Genomic DNA, 20,088 nt, shown 5'->3' with positions numbered 1-20,088 from the left:
TTGAAATCGGGCGAGTGGGGGGGAAATCTTTGGGTGTTAGAAACCATTACACCTATGTGGTAAGGGGAAAGAGGAGGGAAGCGCGTGAGGTGAGATAGGGGGTGAACTCGGACGAGTTTGGGCGAGGCAGAAGTGAGTTTTGGTGAAAGAGAAGATGAATAGTGAGGGCGCTGCTTTAGGTCTGTTATGATTTAGGATTTTCTTTTGTTTTTGTGTTGTAAGTGGGATTGTATAGTAAGGGGGAAATGGGGCGGGTCGTGGTTTTGGGTTGGATCGGGCGGGTAAATTGGGATTGTATTTTGGGTCAAAGGGGTGGGCCTAACAGGCCTTTTTCCTTTCTAATTTCCCTCTCTTTATTTAATTGTTTTTCCCCTTTTTAACTAATTAAACAAAACCTAAATCAAATTCCTAAATTAAATTAATCTGAAAAATTAAACTAATTATCTACTATAATATTTACAAAAACTAATTACTCCTAAATTAAAAGAGGAAATTACTAATTTAAAACTAAAAGGCTAAAAATGCAAAAGTTAACCATTTTTCGTGATTTTCAATTTTGATAAAGCAACTAATTCACTAATTAACCTTAAAATTGTAAAAATGAAACCTAAATGCAATGCATGGTATTTTTGGTATTTTTCATAATTATTTTAAAAAACAAACAAACATGCAAATAATTAGCACAAATTCCCACAAATTCCTTAAAAATTGGAAAAAATTGTTTTCTTGAATTTTATGGGAGTAATTCCTGTAGGGCAAAAATCACGTGCTCACAGTTGTTGAGGATCTTCAATGTAAAACCCTGAATACAGTCCCTTGTTCTACAACAAATGTAGCATGTTGTTTGTGATTTGAAATTATTTTGCTTGTATTTGAGGGACTGCAATTGCGGTTGCTAGATTTTTAGTGGTGTGTTGTACCCAATCATACAAGGCTACTTCTAGAACAAGAGCTTCCACACCTTGATTGTTTGGGTCATTCGCATTATCACCGTTGTTTTGATTGTTTAAGACGTCACCCATGTATAGTTCAGTTTGTTCTCTTGGATACTGTTGTTGTTTGTCTTTCCTATTCGCACGATTTAATGCCTTGAAAGCTTTCTCAGGATCCGGTAATGCTTCAAACAATTCACCAGTTCTCGAGTAGTTTCTAGGCATGCACCTGTAAGACACAAGACAACAAACGTTAGAGTTTCAATGTAATGAAACTAAAGTCAAGAAAGTTGACTAAACTAAGAATCCTAGAAATTCTTCTTGCTATAATTAATAACACCGTAATTCTTCGGCAACGGCGCCAAAATTTGATCACGCCCAACTATGCCTCCTAAAAGGTTTAGCGGTCATTGCAAATATAATCCGATTTATAAGTTCGGAGTCGAATCCCATAGGGAATTAACCTACTAATCACAACCACTAGTTTCACAAGAATTCAAGCAATAAACCTTCAGAAATATTAAATAATGATTTGAGTGTTTACTAGCTAAGAGCAAGGTATTTAGAAAGCTGCAATTTTATTACTAACAAAGCAAATGTTGTAGACAAGATTGAAAAAGTCTAGGGATTTGATTTCCCCTATTGTCGGAATCTCCCCCGCTACGTTTCCTATAAATTCGCCAAAGTATTCTCTACCGATCGTGAGTCCTTTGAGTGTCGTTGCTCTCTCTCGAGCAACTACCACAATTTACTAGACATATTCTCTCGAACTACACTAGCTGGCTCTAATTCATCGCACCATGGTTTGGTTATTTCTAATTCCGCCTTTAAATCCTCCGTATTGATCTCTCAAATACGTTAAAAGTGGTGTTGTTCAACAACTACCTAAATGTGTACTCTCTCTCGAGCAGTACACACTAAATAGTCACAGTTAATTGAGGGTCCTTCAACCAACAATAGTAATAATATAATATAGTTGAACAAGTAGAGAAAAGTAAATGGCAAATTTATATTAAACTCAGTGAAAAAATCATCCTTCAATAGGTTCCATCAAACCCTAGATGAGAATTTCGCTACTCATAGTTGTTTGCACAAATACAAGACTAGAATTCATAATAATGGAAAATAGGAAAAAAGAGGAAAACACATGAAGTTGAATCATTCTCCTTGCTCCAAGCGCGTTCTTGCCTCGCCAAAGTCTTCTCTCCCTCTAAAGTAGTGTTTCTCCCTCAGAAGCACGTTTTAGGATATATTTATAGCGACTAGGGTTTGTATGGGGCGAATTTTTCTTCTTCTATTTTGGATTGGAGAAGTTGGTTTCTTCTGCTGCGGTCCCGGTCTGGCAAAGTGAACCTCGCTTCCTGTCCGAGACTTTTCTGGTCAGCTCTTTTTTTTTACCAATTTTTCTCCTATTTGATCGATTTTTCCCATAAGTTTGTTCCTACACATAAGAAACACATAATGAGCATATTTTCACTTCAAAAGCGGTGTGAACTCCCGCAACTCACACAAGGCGTAACACACAAAAACACTAAAAACATGCACTTTTCATCATTTATCATCACCCTGCACTTAAACTCTTGCTTGTTCTCGAGCAATTTAAAATTAAGCTCATAGGCAAGAAATATCTTTTAAAATTGAAGTTTTGGCCAAGCTTTTCAAAATTGGAGAAGCTTGACCAAATAGGTTATAAGTCTAGTAATATTTGGCACCTTTAGACTATTGCTCTTCCTCTTTTCCTCCTCCTTTGCCTTCTTCTTCTCTTTTTATTTATTTATTTTTTATTTCAAACCTTTGAGTCAAAAGTTTTGAATTGCCATATCCTAACTAAGATCCAAAGTTTCTGAAGTTTGATTTTGAGGGCTGAACTTTAAAATGTTTATAAATTTCGACTATAAAATTTTGTAGTTACTTATGAATTTATAAAATATTCCATAATCTAGAACTTATATTAGAATTATAAATTTTACAATAAAATATAAAAGATACACTCTAAAAATATGGTAAATTCCATATTAATGAGGAATCCTATTTAGAAACGTATCCTTATTTGTCCCTAAAAATTCTCCAATTTATTAATATTGATTACCACTATAAACACCCTCTTGCCTTAATCATCCGTGTATTATGCATCAATCAAACCACATCCCCTTGTATTATGCATCAATCAAATCATATCCCTTACCAAAAGAAACATGCCTTTTTTAGTTTTAATTTTTTTTTACGAAATTATTTCTCTCTATTAGAACCCCTATGCGATACCATCCAAAAATCTCAAAGGATTCCCCCAAATTTGATTCTTCTTCACCTCTCTGTCAACGCAAAACCCTATTTCCCCCAAGTTCTTTTATAATAAATATATATATATATATACACACACACACAGTGAGTATATCTATTAATGATGTTTTTTTTCCAGTTCAGTGTTTGTATATTTTATATTATAAATTATATATATACCGTATATTATATATATTATACAATATACTATATTACTATTGTATATTTTAATTATATAACATATAATTTATACAAGAAATATACAATATATTAATGGAGAAATTAGGAAAAAAATTAATATGATAGATACTTTTAGATGAGAGAAAATCTTAAGAGAGATATATTAGGTGAGAGAATCTCAAGAGATATTAGGAATATGAAAAATTATAAATTTTAAAATAAATTTTATTATATGTAATTTTATCAAAGCAGTTGTAAGAAACTTAAAGAAATGTTAGAAAGGTTGTATTATGTGTAAATTCCTCTAAAAAAATATGGGTCCTGAAAAGGCTATTTGTGCACTTGGGCCGAAAATAACAAATGAATGGAGTTTTAAATTCGGACCCTAATGCCGACGAATGATTTTGGCCCGCCAATTTCAAATGCCGCCGGAGTAAAGCTGTCTGCCGTCAATCTTTGCTTCTCTCCGCCTGAATCAAGCTGTAAGTTCCCCCTTTTCGCTCCTGCTCGTTCTCTCTCCTCCTCCTCACTGTTCCTCACGAGACAAAAACCCTAATCCCTGTATCCCATAATATAATTTGAATTGGGAATTGAGACGCAGTACTTTATTACTCCTTCGGTCCTTCCACAACGAATGCCTCTTTTAGTAGTAAATGGTCAACTTTTAACACCCACTTTTTCTGGAAATTTTTTTTACCTTGCCGAGATTGATCAAGACTGAACTAAATTGATTTGTTAATAGCAAATTACCCAGACAGTTGAACTTTGAAGTAAATATGGACCTATAATTAGGTTTAATTCACATTCACTGCTAAAATTCATGATATCTGAAGCCATAATAGGCTAAAAGATCCATTTGTTTTCGAATTGGATCCATCATTTAGAGCTTGGAAGAAAAGAAAAAAGGAAAGAAAATGGAGACCCCAAATTCACAGTGTTCGATCTCAAAGAGACCTGTCAGAATGAGGGTGGCTTCAAGGAATTATAATGAGAATTTGATGGATGAGTTGATAGAGGAGCATTTGGGTGGCTCTGTGAGGAAGAGGAATAGAACAAAGAAAGATTTGGAGAAAGAAACTGAAATAGAGGCCATGATTGCTATTTCTTTGGGCTTCCCCATCGATGACCTTCTTGAAGAAGAAAGAAAGGCTGGAGTCGTAAGTGAACTGGACGGGAAAGAGCAAAATGATTACATTGTTGTGAGAAACCATATCCTTGCAAAATGGAGGGAGAATGTGCATATTTGGCTGTCCAAAGGAAAGATAAGGGAAACTGTAAGTGCCGAGTATGATCATCTGGTGGCCGTAGCATATGACTTTCTTTTGCATAACGGGTATATAAATTTTGGGGTTTCACCATCAATTGTATCTCTTATTCCCGAGGAACCTAGTGAAGGGTCTGTAATAATTGTTGGTGCTGGACTCGCTGGTTTAGCTGCAGCAAGGCAACTGATGTCATTTGGATTCAAGGTGGTTATCCTTGAAGGTAGGAACCGACCTGGAGGGAGAGTTTATACTCAGAAAATGGGGCGGAAGGGCAAGTTTGCTGCTGTGGATCTTGGTGGCAGTGTCATAACTGGTATCCATGCAAATCCTTTGGGAGTTTTGGCTAGACAACTTTCCATTCCGCTTCATAAAGTTAGAGATAAGTGTCCTTTATACAAGCCTGATGGAGCTCCTGTTGACGCAGAAATTGATTCCAGAATTGAACTCATTTTCAATAAGCTACTTGATAAAGTTACTGAGCTAAGAAAAATAGTAAGTGGATTGGCTAATGATATCTCATTGGGCTCCGTTTTGGAGATGCTTAGACAACTATATACTGTGGCTAAAACTACAGAGGAGAGGCAACTTCTGGATTGGCATTTTGCGAACTTGGAATATGCAAATGCCGGATGCCTCTCAAAACTCTCTGCTGCCTATTGGGATCAGGATGATCCTTATGAAATGGGTGGTGATCATTGTTTTCTTGCTGGTGGAAATTGGGGTATAATCAGAGCACTGTGTAAAGGAGTTCCTATATTTTATGGCAAGACTGTTCAGACAATAAAGTATGGAAATGAAGGAGTAGACGTCATCGCTGGGGGCCAAGTTTTTCAGGCAGACATGGTCCTCTGTACTGTTCCTCTTGGGGTACTAAAAAGAAGATTAATTAGATTTGAACCGGAGTTACCTGAGAAGAAGCTTGAAGCTATTGATAGGCTAGGATTTGGGTTGCTGAATAAGGTTGCCATGGTATTCCCTCATGTTTTTTGGGGGGAAGACTTGGATACCTTTGGTTGCCTCAACCATTATAGCCATAGACGGGGAGAGTTCTTCTTATTTTACAGTTATCATACTGTTTCTGGGGGTCCAGTTCTTATTGCACTTGTTGCTGGTGATGCTGCTCAACTTTTTGAATCCACAGAGCCAGCCACTCTAATTAATCGAGTTATGAGCATTCTCAAAGGTATCATCCATCTTCTTTTTAGTATTTTTATATTTTTCCATCGGTGGTGTCCGGGTCAACCGACGAGTACCTTGACTAATCCACCAGACAGCTCATCCAGCTTACAAGCAGCAGGTATCCCAGGTAATCCTGCTCAATAACATCCAAAAAAGAAAAAAGATCCTGCTCACTTAGGCTGGAGCGGATGGGTTCATACCAAGTGTTGTAGTTGGTATTCCAGCCTTATTCCCATGTCTCAACCACTTGGCGATCTCCTTGTGGACGTATCGTCCATCTTTATGCAGGACTAGATAGATTTAATTTTCTTTTCCCTGTTTTTGTTCTTTGAGGAAGAACATGAAATCTGGTCTCATATTCATCTGGCTGCGTTGACAGGCATCTATGAGCCAAAAGGCATAAGGGTGCCGGATCCTATACAATCCATATGTACAAGGTGGGGAAGTGATCCCTTTTCGTTTGGATCATATTCACATGTTCGCGTTCAGTCTTCTGGCAGTGATTACGACGTACTCGCAGAAAATCTTGAAGGTCGGCTGTTTTTTGCTGGAGAGGCTACAATTCGACAACATCCAGCCACCATGCATGGTGCCTATTTGAGTGGCTTAAGAGAAGCTTCTCGCATTTCCCAATCCATGAAAGGGAGGCAAAACAATCCAAGGAAAACTGTACCAAAGAATGTCGGACCAAGCAATGATGTATTGGAAGAGTTGTTCAAGAGGCCAGATCTAGCATTCGAGGACTTCTTGTTTGTATTTGATCCCTTGTCTTATGATTCTAAATCTTTAGGACTCATGAGAGTTACTTTTGCAAAATTCAATGATGAACTTAATGCAGAACTGTCTTGTGGCAAGGAGGCAGATAATATGCCTCAGCATTTATTAAATCAACCATTGCAGCTTTATACAGTTGTGTCTCGTGAGCAGGCGGTTGAGTTGCAGTTGGTGAAGGGTGGAAATGATTGTAAATTGTCATATTTGTTTAAAAGTCTTGGCTTGAAGTTACTGGGAGCTAATGCATTAGGAATTCTAGGCAACTCTTTAGCTGCTAACATTTCTAATTCTCGAAGAGGCAAAGGCCGGAATCGAAGTTATGGTGCCCAACAGAATGCAGGCTACACGAATATTCAGCTATCTTGAGTAATGCTGAATGTATCTTCAAATTAGTGGAGGAATGCAGTAAAGATGGCATCTTTTACATCTTACATTGACTGTGTGTCGTTGGCTGACTAGATCAAATATTAGTATGTTAGTTAGTCATAGCATGTGCATTCATGTTGCTCGCTGGTACATCTTGTGCAACTGGTGTCGTTGTATGTGCTCCAAGACCTCATTCAGATACATACTATTTAGCTGTGAAGTTGAGCAGTCCTTGGTGAAAAAGGCTCGAGGATTCTGCACAGTTTTCATAGAGTTTCAAGCCTTCCTGTTCTGTATCTGTTGGTTTTGTTGTGGATATTCTTTTGTATGTTTGTCCTTTGTACTCCTGGAAAATGCAAAGTGTAAACTAAAAAGTTTTTTGGTCCTTTTTGTAGGCGAACTTGTATAATTTTTGGAAGAAAAGAAACAAGTAGGATGGGGTTAGACTTGTTGTAAACTTGTACCAGTAAAGAGCTGAAAATGAAAAAGAAACCAGTTGAATGCATGTCAGCTCTGTGTCAATTTATTTATTTCTTGTTTAACTTTGTTTTGCACAGATTATCATCTCCTAGATGTCTCTTGTTATATATACCGCAGTTTTTTAGCTATTTAAGCTAGTTATCAGCTCTCTTTCTCTATCTCTCTCTTTTCGTTTAAATAAGAAATGTCTAATAAACTATTTTTTTAAGTTGTACTCAAACTATGAAACAACTGAGAAAAAAATACCGTCTGTCCGTCTAAGAGAATGTTGCATTTCACACCTTTGGTCACGTTTGAATGTTTCTGGATATTTGACCAGAGACATCTGTTTTTTGAGTGTCCCGATTACACTTCTCGTTTTGCTATTAAGAGATAAATAATAATATAATTTTGGGCCAATCTCATAAAAATCATAAAATTTGTAAAATCTTAAAAGGTAATGTTGTATACAATAACGCCTCAATTCCAAACAAGTTGAATCGGCTATATGAATCCTAGCTATGAGACTTTGTATACAAGTAAAAGAGCAATCTTAAACCAGTTGAATTGACTATATGAATCCTCGCTATGAGATGTTGTATACAAGTAAAATAGCAGGTAGTCGTCTAACATCAAATGTTCTTAAGAAAGTCAACGCATGCACGGCAATTGCAGTCCTCGAATTTGCACATGCTACAACCAAAGCAAACACACCTCACACAACCCTTGCACTTAGCAGTTCTGGGACAAGCCCTGCATGCTTTTCTACTTTCTCTTTCTTCAGCATCATTGCAACTCATTCTGCAAAACACACACACACACTCACACAATGTTGTTAGTAAAGTAACTTGATTTTCTAAATATAATGTAAAACACATCTCTTTATCTCACAAATCCAAGGTATCAGTTATTATATGCCTAAACCAGTTGCATCATGTCCTATCCGATATTTCATGTAGGTTATGTGCATGTGTGATTTTATTTAAATATTTGTAACAGAGAATCAATTAATCAGAAAATGCTGGTAATATGTTTCTTGATTATGCAAAATAATCAAGAAATAAATCATTCAAGAGCTGAATTGATGTTCTAAGGCTGAAAGATTACCCACATCAATTACAAGCTACAAGCATGTATCTTCTATGTCAATGTACGATATATAGTTCCATGCATTATTTTATCAATTGATTGTAATTTTTTCACTAATCTAGTATGTATTCTCTAGTTATTACTAACTAATAGTAAACCTATTTCACATAAAATAAAAAACAAACAAACTGAACAAATAAATCAGATTACCTGTTACAACATATTAAAAGTCACTAATACTATAACACGAGGAATCCAGAATTAATATTACCTTTTGTGAGGCATATCAGAGCATTTCCAATCCTTGTAAGCAACAGCATCATGATAAATCCTGCATTCTTCTTTAGTTCGTAGAAGAAATCGACGATCTTTGTTACAATTAGTGCAACGAATGAACTCATCACGATGTATGATTTGACCACGAAGAGGCCTACGAAATGTATCAGTGTGATACTTCAACAAACATGTCTTCCACAAATTTTCTCTACGCCCTTCCTTATTATTTACCCAAATTTGGCTTTTCCAATTCTGAATTGCCGTCTTCCTCCCAGCATGTTTTGCAAACTCAATTGGTGATAACTTCACTGCCAAAAGAACCAAAGAAACAAGTTTTCAAGGGGACAATTCAATAAAAAAGAGGCAATAATTCAAACTATAATACATGATATCGAATCCCCTTGTTGCTTAGTTTAGTGGTGAATTCAAGATTTAAAGTCAGAGAGTTCTGCTCTTTAATAGATGTGTCAATATTTTTCTAACACACATATAGTTTGAGGTAGACGTATTGGATTCTGTTCATGAGCCGTTATGTCTAGTATAGATCCGTCATGGATTTGTAGTGGGACGTTTTCCACTCCTTGTTAATTAGGCGGGAAAAAAAATCTATGAAATAATAATAACAATGAAAAATAAATAGGACCTTGTGGGCAACCACGATAGCATTGACAATCAATTTCAAGCCTCCCGTCTGGGAAAATTCTGAGCTTTCCATTTGTGTCACCAAATTTGGTAACAGTGCAGCCACATTCGATCTCGACATAGTCCGATCCTCTCTTTAACACACCCATGAAATTTTCTAACTCTTTTTCTGTAAACATGTCTGCAACCTTATACAGAGATAAATATTGGTACAAATATGTCATTTGAGGATCTAGTCACAGAATGTCGAAAAATCAAAAGAAAAAAAAACCCTTTTATTGACGCGACATAAATCGTCAGATCTATTAATTACAATATTTAAAGCTCAAACATTGAACATTTTCTATTTCGTACCATAGCAATCAATAGAGTTAATGTCTTGATACTATCACAAAGTTACTTGAATGCATAAAAATTTATTGATCAAGAAGATACGCTAGTTATGTTCATAAACAATAAAAGAAAAAAGTAAAAATAATAAAAGTGTAAGAATAACAGTACTTGTACACTTGGTGCAAATTAATAGAGCCGCTAAAATAGCCTTTTTTGAATAGACATATGAGATAACATTAAGTCGAGCACAAAAACATATCTAAGTTGCTAACAAGAATAGACATACCTTTTTAAACTCGAAACCTCAATTGTTTATGAGAATTCTATTAAGTTATGTTCAATTTTTGTGAATTCTGATATAGAACTATGCGCCTCCAAAACCTTTTAAAGTGCTAATTTTCAATTTCTCATATTCATGTAATCGGAGTTTTAAATAGTAATATATCTATAAGGTATATAATTAAAATGAACAAGATTACGTCTCGTCTTACCTGGAAAATTGACCGTTGACATTAGGGGTGGGCATATTTCGGTCAGAACCGAAAAAATCGATTGAACCGAAAATATTTTTATTTCGGTTTCGGTTATTCGGTTTTTTCAGTCGATTTCAGTTTAAAATTTTAAAATTTCAATATTTTGGTTCGGTTATTGGTTATTAATTTATTTGTTTCGGCTAACCGAAAAATCGAATTATTAGTAAATTTTTAAGTTATATATAGGCTCAGCCCATAGGTAATAACATAGGCCCAATTTTGAAGTCTATCAAAGACCCAACCCAAATAAGTAACACAATCGGCTATTCCTAATTTCTCATTTCTTATGACTTTTAACTCTAACAAAACTTACCATTTTATTCTAAGTTGCCGCTAGGGTTCTTCAAGCTTCAACTGTGCCTCTATATCGCCATTGATACGCTTGTGCCAGTGGTGCTCCATCAGTTTTCGTTGTAGTCGATTTCGTGTTGCTGTCCAGGTAAGCTTATTTTTTGTTATATTTCTCTCATTCTTGAACAATAGTATTTGGCAAATCAAATTTATAAAAATAACAAACTAGATTTATGATTTATCACATTAAAGCGATACAAGAAGACCGATATTACATAGAAAGAGCCCAATATAATAATGTTGAAACCGAAAACCGATTCGATTTAAACCAAACTGAATTAGAAAATCGAACTGAACCGAACTTATTTCAATCTGGTTTCGGTCACTACTTGCGTTACCGCCGAGTTTATCAGTTGTGTATCCAGTATTTCATGTGTCCATATTTCGGAAGTATCACGGCGATCCATCCTATGTGTTAGACTTCAGCACTGTCCAGTTAGACAAGGACCTATCCTATGATGAGGAGCCGGTAGCTATTCTAGACCGTCAGGTTCGTCAGTTGAGATCAAAGAGTTTTCCTTCGGTTCGTGTTCAGTGGAGGGGTCAGCCTGTTGAGACAGCGACCTGGGAATCCGAGTCCGATATGCGGAGCCGATATCCCCATCTTTTCTCCGACTCAGGTACTTTTCTTATGTCCGTTCGAGGACGAACGGTTATTTTAGAAGTGGAGAATGTGATGACCCAAAAGACCATCACTTGTTTTGAAAGTAAATTCTGTATTCTGAGGCCTTAAAAATCTCTTTTTGTCTTACCTCGATTTGCGTGCGCAGTCCGAGCGCGTTTTCGGAAAGCTTTTATGTGAAATCTAAGTAAAATAAGGAAATTGGCCTTTAAAGTTGATTTTGGTCAACATTCTTGGTAAACGGGCCCGGACCCGTGATCCGACGGTCTCGTATGGTCCGTAGTAAAATATGGGACTTGGACGTATGCCCAGAATCAAATTCCGAGGTCTGACAACTAGGGATTCTAGTTCATTTTACACTCCTTTTTACTTGAATTTTGGATTAAAAATGTATACAAATAATCTCAAAGGCTTACATATTGTACTTGTTTGCAGGGTTTGGTCAAAAAAGTGACAAGTAGTCAAAACCAGCTCAAAAAGGAGTGAAACATGCACAAGTACCAAGAACAAGTCAAGGGACTGCTGCAGCATAAAATCCACTGCAGTCGCAACAAACCCACCGCAGCCGCAGACCATTTAGTGCCGTCCGCAGTGGATGAGTTCAGAGAGGTGCACTTTTGGAGCTTAAAGCAGTGCGGTCCGCGGAGAATTTCTCGCGGTTGCAGTAGCCTCTTCGCTGCCGCAATCCATTTTATGTGATCCGCGAAGAGGGGATTCAGAGAGTTGGGAGTTTGGACGAATGAAGCCAGCGCGGTCGGCGGAGCATTTTGTACGGACTGCAGTGAAGCCATCGCGGTCGCGGTGGCTAGATTCAGAGAATGAAAAGTCAAGCCAAAAAGCATCATCGCGGCTGCGGTGCATTTTCCGCGATCCGCAATACCTCCGTCAGGGATATTTTTGTCCGGAAAATTCGGCCTTATATAAATACTTTCTTTTCACAATTTTAGGGTATCTGTTAGAATCCAGAGCACGTGAACGACAGTTTTGTTCCATTTTGAGTAATTTGTAGCTAGTTTAACACTGAATCTTCAATTTCTTAGTTTGTAATCTTAATATATGGGTTATTCTTCATCTAAATCTCTGTTTTCTTTCATTATTATGAGTAGCTAGACCCATTAGTTAGGGTTGTGGCTCAACCCTAGTGTGGGTATTTGATGGGTCTTTTGTTTTAAGGCTTAGTTCTTTATGGGTGTTTGATATTTGGACTGACTTGTGTTTTTCATGTTGAATTAGTGGTTGCAAACACTAATTTGTGCCTTTTTGACTTGAGCTCTTCTTGAGAAAGAGATCTTGAGTCTAGGAAAATCAGTCCAACAAGAAATTGGGGTGTATTCAAGAGATTAATAGCCCCAATTAAAGGGTTAAAGTTAGAGATAGTAATACCCGACTTGAGCCTATATTGCTTGCACAATTTTGACACCCAATTGTTCTTGAGAAAGTTAATTTGGGAAAAGTCACTCAAGCTGTCGAGAAATATAGAGTGAGTAGTTTCGTGCATTGGCTATATCACAATCCCCAACATAACAACTTTGTTTTAGGCTTTAGATCCCGTCAAGTATTCACCTAGGAGAAAGTCACTTCCCTAGTGCCTCGTTAACCATTTAGAAAACCTTACAAGCATTTACTCTTAGTTTAATTTAGCATCTTATTAGCATAAAATTAGAAGTAACAAACAACAATTATGATTGGAAGTGCCATTAAGAGCACTACGTACTGCTAGTTTAGATAGAAATCCAATTCCCAATTCTATCTCCTTGTGGATTCGATCCCGACCATCTCGGGTAAAAGCTACTTCGACCGCTCTTGCCACTTTGTAGTGGTATAGGGTTGGCACCGATCAAGGTCCCAAGCCCGAGAAAAGAATTTTTAAAGAAAATTATTTGCTGGAAAATATAAAGGCTTTTAGAAGTGAATTGATGTAATTTTTTGATGGTATCGGGCCCTTATCTTGGTTTCGGAGCCCGGTACAAGTTTAAAATAATAATTAAGTTGAATCTGTGAAATTTGGTAAAGATCGGAGTTGATTTGGTATAAAACGGACCTATAGTTGAGAAAATAGAAATTTCAGTGTTCTTAAGTGATTTCATGAATTTGAGGTTTAATTCATAGTTGTTGATATTATTTTGATGATTTGATAGCACAAGCAAGTCCGTATGATATTTTTGGACTTGCGTGCAATTTTGGTTTGGAGCCCCGAGGGCTCCGGTGAGTTTTGGATAGGCCACTAAGTGAAATTGGACTTAAGAAAGATTGTTGGTATCTGGTATTTTTGCCCAGGCCTCTGATCTCGCAATTGCGAGACCAGGCTTCGCAATTGCGAAGATCTCAGGCATGGGCGTTGCGACCCAGGCGTCGCAAATGCGAACCAAGCCTGGGCAGGTCATGATCGCAAATGCAAAAGGGGAAGGGTCGCAAATGCGACTTATTCCTCGCAAATGCAAAGCGGACAGGTTTCCAAAGGGGTTCGCAATTGCGAATCCTAGTCGTAATTGCGATATCTCAGACCTACAAAATGAATTTTTTAAGGGTCGCAAATGCAACTTATTCCTAGCAAATGCGAAGCGGATAGGTTTCCAAAGGGGTTCGCAATTGCGAATCCTAGTCGTAATTGCGATATCTGAGACCTACAAAATGAATTTCTTTCCATTTTTCCAAACTCTTTCAAACCCTAAAACATCTTGGGCGATTTTTCAAAGGCACATATTCTTCCAAATCATTAGTAAGTCATTTCTAACTCATTTCTTCCAATCTAATCCATTTTTTTTTTTACATGATTTCAATTCAAAATCAAAGGTTTTCATGGGGGGAAATTAGGTGTTTTTGGGTAGAACTTAGGATTTTCAAATTTTGGGGATTTGGACCTCGATTTGAGGTCCGGTTTCAAAATAAATTATATATTTGAGTTCGTGGGTGAATAGGTGATCGGGTTTTGGTTCGAACTTGGGGTTTTGATCAAGCGGGCCCGGGGTCGATTTTTGACTTTTTGGGGAAATCATTAGAAAACGTATTTTCATGCATTAGAATTGGTTTATTTAGCATTTATTAATGTTATTAAGTAAATTATGGCTAGATACAAGTGGGTTGGTGGTGGAATCAAGAGGTAAAGCGGTAGTTGTGGCTTGATTGTGTTCGTGGCACTGAGGTAAGTGTTTGGTCTAACCTTAGCTTGAGGGAATAGGAGTCTTGGTCTTATTTACTATGTGTTAAATTATTGAGTACGACGTATAGGTTTGGTGACGAGCACATATACGTTGGTGTCAAGAATGCCCGTGAGTCTTAAACTATGATTGTTTTGACTCCGTTATGTATTGTCCTTTTAATATGATAATTTTCAATATGGAACAAGGCTTATGGAAGTATTCTTGGTAGTTGAACATTGTAGAGCATTGGCTCAAGTTGAGATTTATGTTGTAAAGTGATTGTGGAAATGAGAAGAGGTTTATGATATTGTTCCCCTTATCGGAATGTTATTACTTCTGATATTGTTTCCCTTGCTGGGATATTATTGTTATACCATTGTTCCCTTGCCGTGATTCTATTGTGATTTTTTTATTGATTCCCTTGCCTGAATTGCTTATGATTGTTGCTTGGGTAAGGATGAGTGTAAAGCACGAAGGGTGATGTCGTGCGTGATATTTGTGAGTAAGTGTTAATGCACCAAGGGTGATGTTGTGCCGATATTGTGAATGTAAAAGCACGAAGGGTGATGTCGTGCCATGATATGAGTGATGATGCACGAAGGATAATGTCGTGCCATGATTTTGTGAGGTAAAAGCACGAAGGGTGATGCTGTGCCGAATCTATTGATTTTATGGTGATGACAAGAGTAAAAGCACGAAGGGTGATGTTGTGCACCTGTTACTGTTTTCCCTATTCTTGCTCATAATTGAATTATGGTGTTATTTGTGTTCTATTGATATTCTGTTAGTACTTGGTATTTCCCGCAGCATATTTTCCTTTCCCATCTTTAACTGCTAGTTTCTGTTGTTATTATTTGTTGTATATAATATAACTGCACAGGTTTATTTAGTAGTCTTTTCCTATCCTCGTCATTTCTTCGTCGAGGTTAGGCTCGACACTTACCAGCACATGGGGTCGGTTGTGCTGATACTACACTCTGCACTATGTGCAAATCCCGGTGCTAGAGCTTTTGGACCACAATGAGGTTGCTGCCTTCACTCTAGCGGCAGAGACCCGAGGTAGTCCTGCAGACGTCCGCAGGCCTTGGCGTCCCCTTCTATCTTTCCATTCTATTTTTATGTATTTTAGAGACAAATTTGTATTTTTCCATTCAGACCACTGTTTGTAGTATTCGTAGATAGTCCGTGATATTGTGACACCAATTCTGGGTAGAGTTGTATTTTATATTTCCATATTAGTATCTAGTTAAACTATAGATTTCGTCTTCCACATTTATTTTTATTATGATTATTCCGCTGTTGATCACATGCTAATTCGTAAATGTTAAAAGGTTAAGGAAAAAGGGTAAGAAAATTCGTATTACTCGGCTTGCTTAGCTTTCACGAGTAGGCACCATCACGACTCCCGAGGATGGAAAATTTGGATTGTGACAAGTTGGTATCAGAGATCTAGATTGCTTAGGTCTCACAATTCACGGACAAACTTAGTAGAGTTTGAGGGATCGGTACAGAGACGTCTGTGTTTATCCCCCAGAGGCTATAGAGTTAGGAAAAACTTCACATCTATTCTTTCGTGTCGTGCGACTTGATTTCTCAATGCTAATTGAATTTCCACTCTGTTCTTTCATAGATGGTGAGGGGACGTACCGCTTCATCAGCTGACCAGTAGCCCGATCCCCTAGTAGCAACTCCTGCGAGGGGTAGAGGTCGAGGTCGTGCTAGGGCCCAAGGCAGAGGCAGGGCTCAGCCTAGAGCTTGAGCAGCAGTAGCAGCGGCGAAGCCTCAGGTTGAGTTTGACGATGAGGTTTCAACCTAGACATTTCCAGCAGGACCAGCTCAGGTCCCAGAGGTGTTCATCGCCACCCCGGTACTTCAAGATGCTCTGGTCCGACTAGTGGGCCTTATGGAGAGTGTTGCCCAGGTAGTCTTGCTTCCTGTAGCACCAGCCGTCTCTCAGGCTGGAGGAGGAGCCCAGACTCCTGCTACTCGCATTCCGAAGCAGATGACTCCCCAGTTTCAAACTCCAGTAGCTCAGCCAGTTGGAGTAGTTCAGCCGGGTGTTGTGGCACAGACCGGTGAGGGGCCAGCTATGTCTGTTGGTGCCTTGTGGAGGTTGGACAGGTTCACCAAGCTTTTCACTACCACTTTTGGTGGTACATCTTCTGAGGATCCCAAGGATTATTTGGATAGTTGTTATTGAACATGGGGATAGAGGAGACCAATGGGGTTGACTTTGGTGCTTTTTGTCTATCTGGACCCGCCAAGACTTGGTGGAGAGATTATTATTTGGCTAGACCAGTTGGGTCACCGGCTTTGACTTAGGATCAGTTCTCTCAGCTATTTCTGGAGAAGTTTCTTCCTATCACTCAGAAGGAGAGCTATCAGAGGCAGTTTGAGCGTCTCCAGCAGGGTTCTATGATCGTCAGTCAGTACGAGACCAGATTTATTGACTTGGCCCGTCATGCTTTTCTTATACTTCCCACTGAGAGAGAGAGAGAGTAGGGAGGTTTATTGAGGGATTCGTTCAGCCTATGCGATTGCAGATGGCTAAGGAGACGAGGAGCGAGATTTCTTTTCAAGATGCAGCCAATGTGGCCAGGAGAGTTGAGATGGTTCTATCACAAGGGGGTAGTCAAGGGTCTGACAAGAGGCCCCGTTATTCGGGCAGGTTCAGTGATGCCTCATTTAGAGGCAGAGATTCTTTTGGTAGGGGCCATTCTACCAGGCCGTTTCATTCAGCACTTCAAGTTTCTCATGGTGCGCTAGGTGGCTGTGGTTATCATATGTAGTATTCTGATTAGTTGCCCTACAATGCACCACCAACTCCTATCAGTGCACCACCGCTCAAGAGTTTTCAGGGTAGTTATTCAGGCCGTCATGATCAATAGTCTCAGTAGCTAAGGGCTTGTTATACTTGTGGCGATACGAGACATATTGCTAGATTTTGCCCTCGAGCACCGAGCAGCTCTCAGCATCAGGGTTCCCATGCCATGGTTCAGGCACCGAGTGTCCCACCGCTCGCTCAGCCAGCTAGAGGTGGAGGTAGAGGTGCTAGAGGTAGAGGTAGAGGTAGAGGTATTAGAGGTAGAGGTCAGACTGCTAGAGGTAGAGGCCAGCCAGCAGGAGGCCGTCCCAGAGATGTAGTTCAGAGTGGTGGGGCCCAGCCCTAGTGTTATGCTCTTCCAGCCAGGCCTGAGGCTGAGGCCTTCGATGCATTTATCACAGGTACTGTTTTAGTTTGTATTAGAGATGCTTCAATTCTATATGATCCAATATCTTCATACTCCTATGTGTCATCTTATTTTACACCGTATTTGGTCATGCCTAATGATTCCTTGAGTTCTCCTGTATATATGTCTACACCGGTGGTTGATTCTATTGTGGTAGATTGTGTCCATCGTTAGTGTATAGTTGTGATTGGGGGTCTTGAGACCCGAGTAGATCTGTTACTTTTAGATATGGTTGATTTTGATGTCATATTGGGAATGGACTGGTTATCAACTTACCACGCTATCTTGGACTGTCATGCTAAGACTGTGACCTTAGCCTTACCGGGTTTACCTCGTTTCAAGTGGAGAGGGACTCCTGGTCATTCTACCCATATGGTTATCTCATACATAAAGGCTCAGCGTATGGTTGAGAAGGGGTGTTTGGCCTCTTTGGCATATGTTCGTGATTCTAGTGCCGAGGTTCCTTCTATGGATTCTGTGTCTGTTATTTGTGAGTTTCCTGAGGTATTTCCTCCATACCTGTCGTGTATTCCACTTGACAGGGATATTGACTTCTGCATTGATTTGGCTTCAGGCACTCAGCCCATTTCCATCCCGCCATATCGTATGGCCCCGCTAGAGTTGAAAGAATTGAAGGAGCAGTTGCAAGACTTGCTTGATAAGGGTTTTATTAGACCTAGTGTCTCGCCTTGGGGTGTGTTGGTGTTGTTTGTTAAAAATAAGGACGGATCGATGAGGATGTGTATAGATTATCGGTAGTTGAACAAGGTTACAATCAAGAACAAGTATCCATTGCCGAGGAGTGATGATTTGTTTGATCAGCTTCAGGATACCAAGGTATTTTTGAAAATTGATTTGAGATCTGGCTACCATTAGTTGAGGATTAGGGCATCCGATGTCCCTAATATAGCTTTCTACACTCGGTACGGGCATTATGAGTTGTTGGTGATATCATTCGGGCTGACAAATGCCCCAGCAGCTTTCATGGATTTGATGAACCGAGTGTTCAAGCCCTACTTGGATTCATTCGTGTTAGTCTTCATTGATGATATTTTGATCTATTCCCATAGCCAGGTGGAGCATGAGCAGCATCTGAGAGTGGTTCTCCAGACTTTGAGAGATAGTCAGTTATATGCTAAGTTTTCGAAATGTGAGTTCTGGTTGGGTTCAGTTGCATTCTTGGGTCACGTTGTATCAGTAGAGGGTATCCAGGTGGATCCGAGGGAGATAGAGGCAGTCAAGGACTGGCCTAGACCCGCGTCAGCTACAGAGATCCGGAGTTTCTTAGGTTTGGCAGGCTATTACCGTCGGTTTGTGGAGGGGTTTTCATCTATTGCATCCCCGATGACCAGGTTAGCCCAAAAGGGTGCCCAGTTCAGGCGGTCGGACGAGTGTGAGGCGAGCTTTCAGAAGCTCAAGACAGCTTTGACTACGACATTGGTGTTGGTATTGCCTACAGGTTCAAGGCCGTATATAGTATATTGTGACGCATCTTGTATTGGACTTGGTGCGGTGTTGATGCAGGATGGCAAGGTCATTGATTATGCTTCACGACAATTGAAGATTCACGAGAAGAATTATCCAATTCATGATTTGGAGTTAGTAGCATTGTTCACGTACTAAAGATTTGGAGGCACTATTTATATGGCATGTCATGTAAGGTGTTCACGGATCACAAGAGTCTGCAGTACTTGTTCAAGCAGAAGGAGATAAATTTGAGGCAGAGAAGGTGGTTGGAACTACTGAAAGACTATGATATTACCATCTTATACCATCCGAGGAAGGTCAATGTAGTGACCTATGCTTTGAGTAGAAAGTCAGTCAGTATGGGCAGTCTTGCGTATATTTCGGTCAGTGAGAGACCGCTTGCTTTGGATGTTCAGGCTTTAGCCAATCAGTTGGTGAGGTTGGATGTTTCTGAGCCCAACCATGTTTTAGCTTGTAGAGTCGCTCGTTCTTTATTATTTGAGCGTATCCGAGATCGGCAGTATGATAATCCTCATTTGTGTATCCTTAGTGACACAGTGTGGCACGGTGATGCCAAGTAGGTTACATTAGGAGATGATGGAGTTTTGAGGATGCAAGGACGAGTTTGTGTGCCTAATGTGGATGGACTTCAAGAGTTGATTTCAGATAAGGCCCATAGTTCCCAGTACTCTATTTATCCAGGCGCTGCTAAGATATATCAGGACTTGCGGTAGCATTATTGGTGGAGGTGGATGAAGAAGGATATTGTTACATATGTGGCTCGGTATTTGAATTGTCAGCAGGTAAAGTACGAGCATCAAAGACCTGGTGGTTTGTTCCAGAAGATTGAAATTCCTGAGTGGAAGTGGGAGCGTATCATTATGGACTTCATTGTTGGTCTCCCACGGACTCAGAGGAAGTTTGATGCAGTCTCGATTATTGTTGATAGGCTGACCAAGTTAGCACATTT

General features: G+C 39.1%; 2 protein-coding genes across 3 annotated transcripts; one reads left to right on the top strand and one right to left on the bottom strand.

Annotated features, from left to right (window-relative positions):
• Window positions 1–3,736: 3,736 nt before the first annotated feature.
• Window positions 3,737–7,481, top strand: LOC107794597 (lysine-specific histone demethylase 1 homolog 2-like). Of its 2 annotated transcripts, none has more exons than XM_075223170.1 (2): window positions 3,737–5,963; window positions 6,216–7,481. In XM_075223170.1, exons 1-2 carry the CDS (start codon window positions 4,307–4,309, stop codon window positions 6,974–6,976), a joined length of 2,418 nt encoding a protein of 805 aa, XP_075079271.1. In that variant the 5' UTR covers window positions 3,737–4,306; the 3' UTR covers window positions 6,977–7,481. The 2 variants fall into 2 exon arrangements, with proteins under 2 accessions (XP_075079271.1, XP_016472582.2); XM_016617096.2 differs by having other exon boundaries at window positions 3,739–5,840.
• On the bottom strand, window positions 7,182–9,621 carry LOC107794598 (protein ULTRAPETALA 2-like). The gene is made up of 5 exons (XM_016617097.2): window positions 9,444–9,621; window positions 8,796–9,108; window positions 8,150–8,236; window positions 7,441–7,450; window positions 7,182–7,322 (listed from the first exon to the last, which is right to left on the bottom strand). Exons 1-5 carry the CDS (start codon window positions 9,619–9,621, stop codon window positions 7,182–7,184), a joined length of 729 nt encoding a protein of 242 aa, XP_016472583.2.
• Window positions 9,622–20,088: the final 10,467 nt, after the last annotated feature.

The sequence above is a fragment of the Nicotiana tabacum genome, chromosome 10, assembly GCF_000715075.1.
Source record: "Nicotiana tabacum cultivar K326 chromosome 10, ASM71507v2, whole genome shotgun sequence".
NCBI classification, from domain to species: Eukaryota; Viridiplantae; Streptophyta; class Magnoliopsida; order Solanales; family Solanaceae; genus Nicotiana; species Nicotiana tabacum.
This window is presented reverse-complemented; position numbering and strand designations above follow the sequence as displayed.

Coding starts and splice junctions, on each gene's coding strand:
- LOC107794597 (XM_075223170.1), top strand. CDS start 4,307: ATGGAGACCCCAAATTCACAGTGTTCGATCTCAAAGAGACCTGTCAGA. Junction 5,964..6,215: donor ACAAGCAGCAGGTATCCCAG/GTAATCCTGCTC, acceptor CTGCGTTGACAG/GCATCTATGAGCCAAAAGGC.
- LOC107794598 (XM_016617097.2), bottom strand. CDS start 9,621: ATGTTTACAGAAAAAGAGTTAGAAAATTTCATGGGTGTGTTAAAGAGA. Junction 9,109..9,443: donor CTATCGTGGTTGCCCACAAG/GTCCTATTTATT, acceptor TTCTTTTGGCAG/TGAAGTTATCACCAATTGAG. Junction 8,237..8,795: donor TCTGATATGCCTCACAAAAG/GTAATATTAATT, acceptor TGTGTTTTGCAG/AATGAGTTGCAATGATGCTG.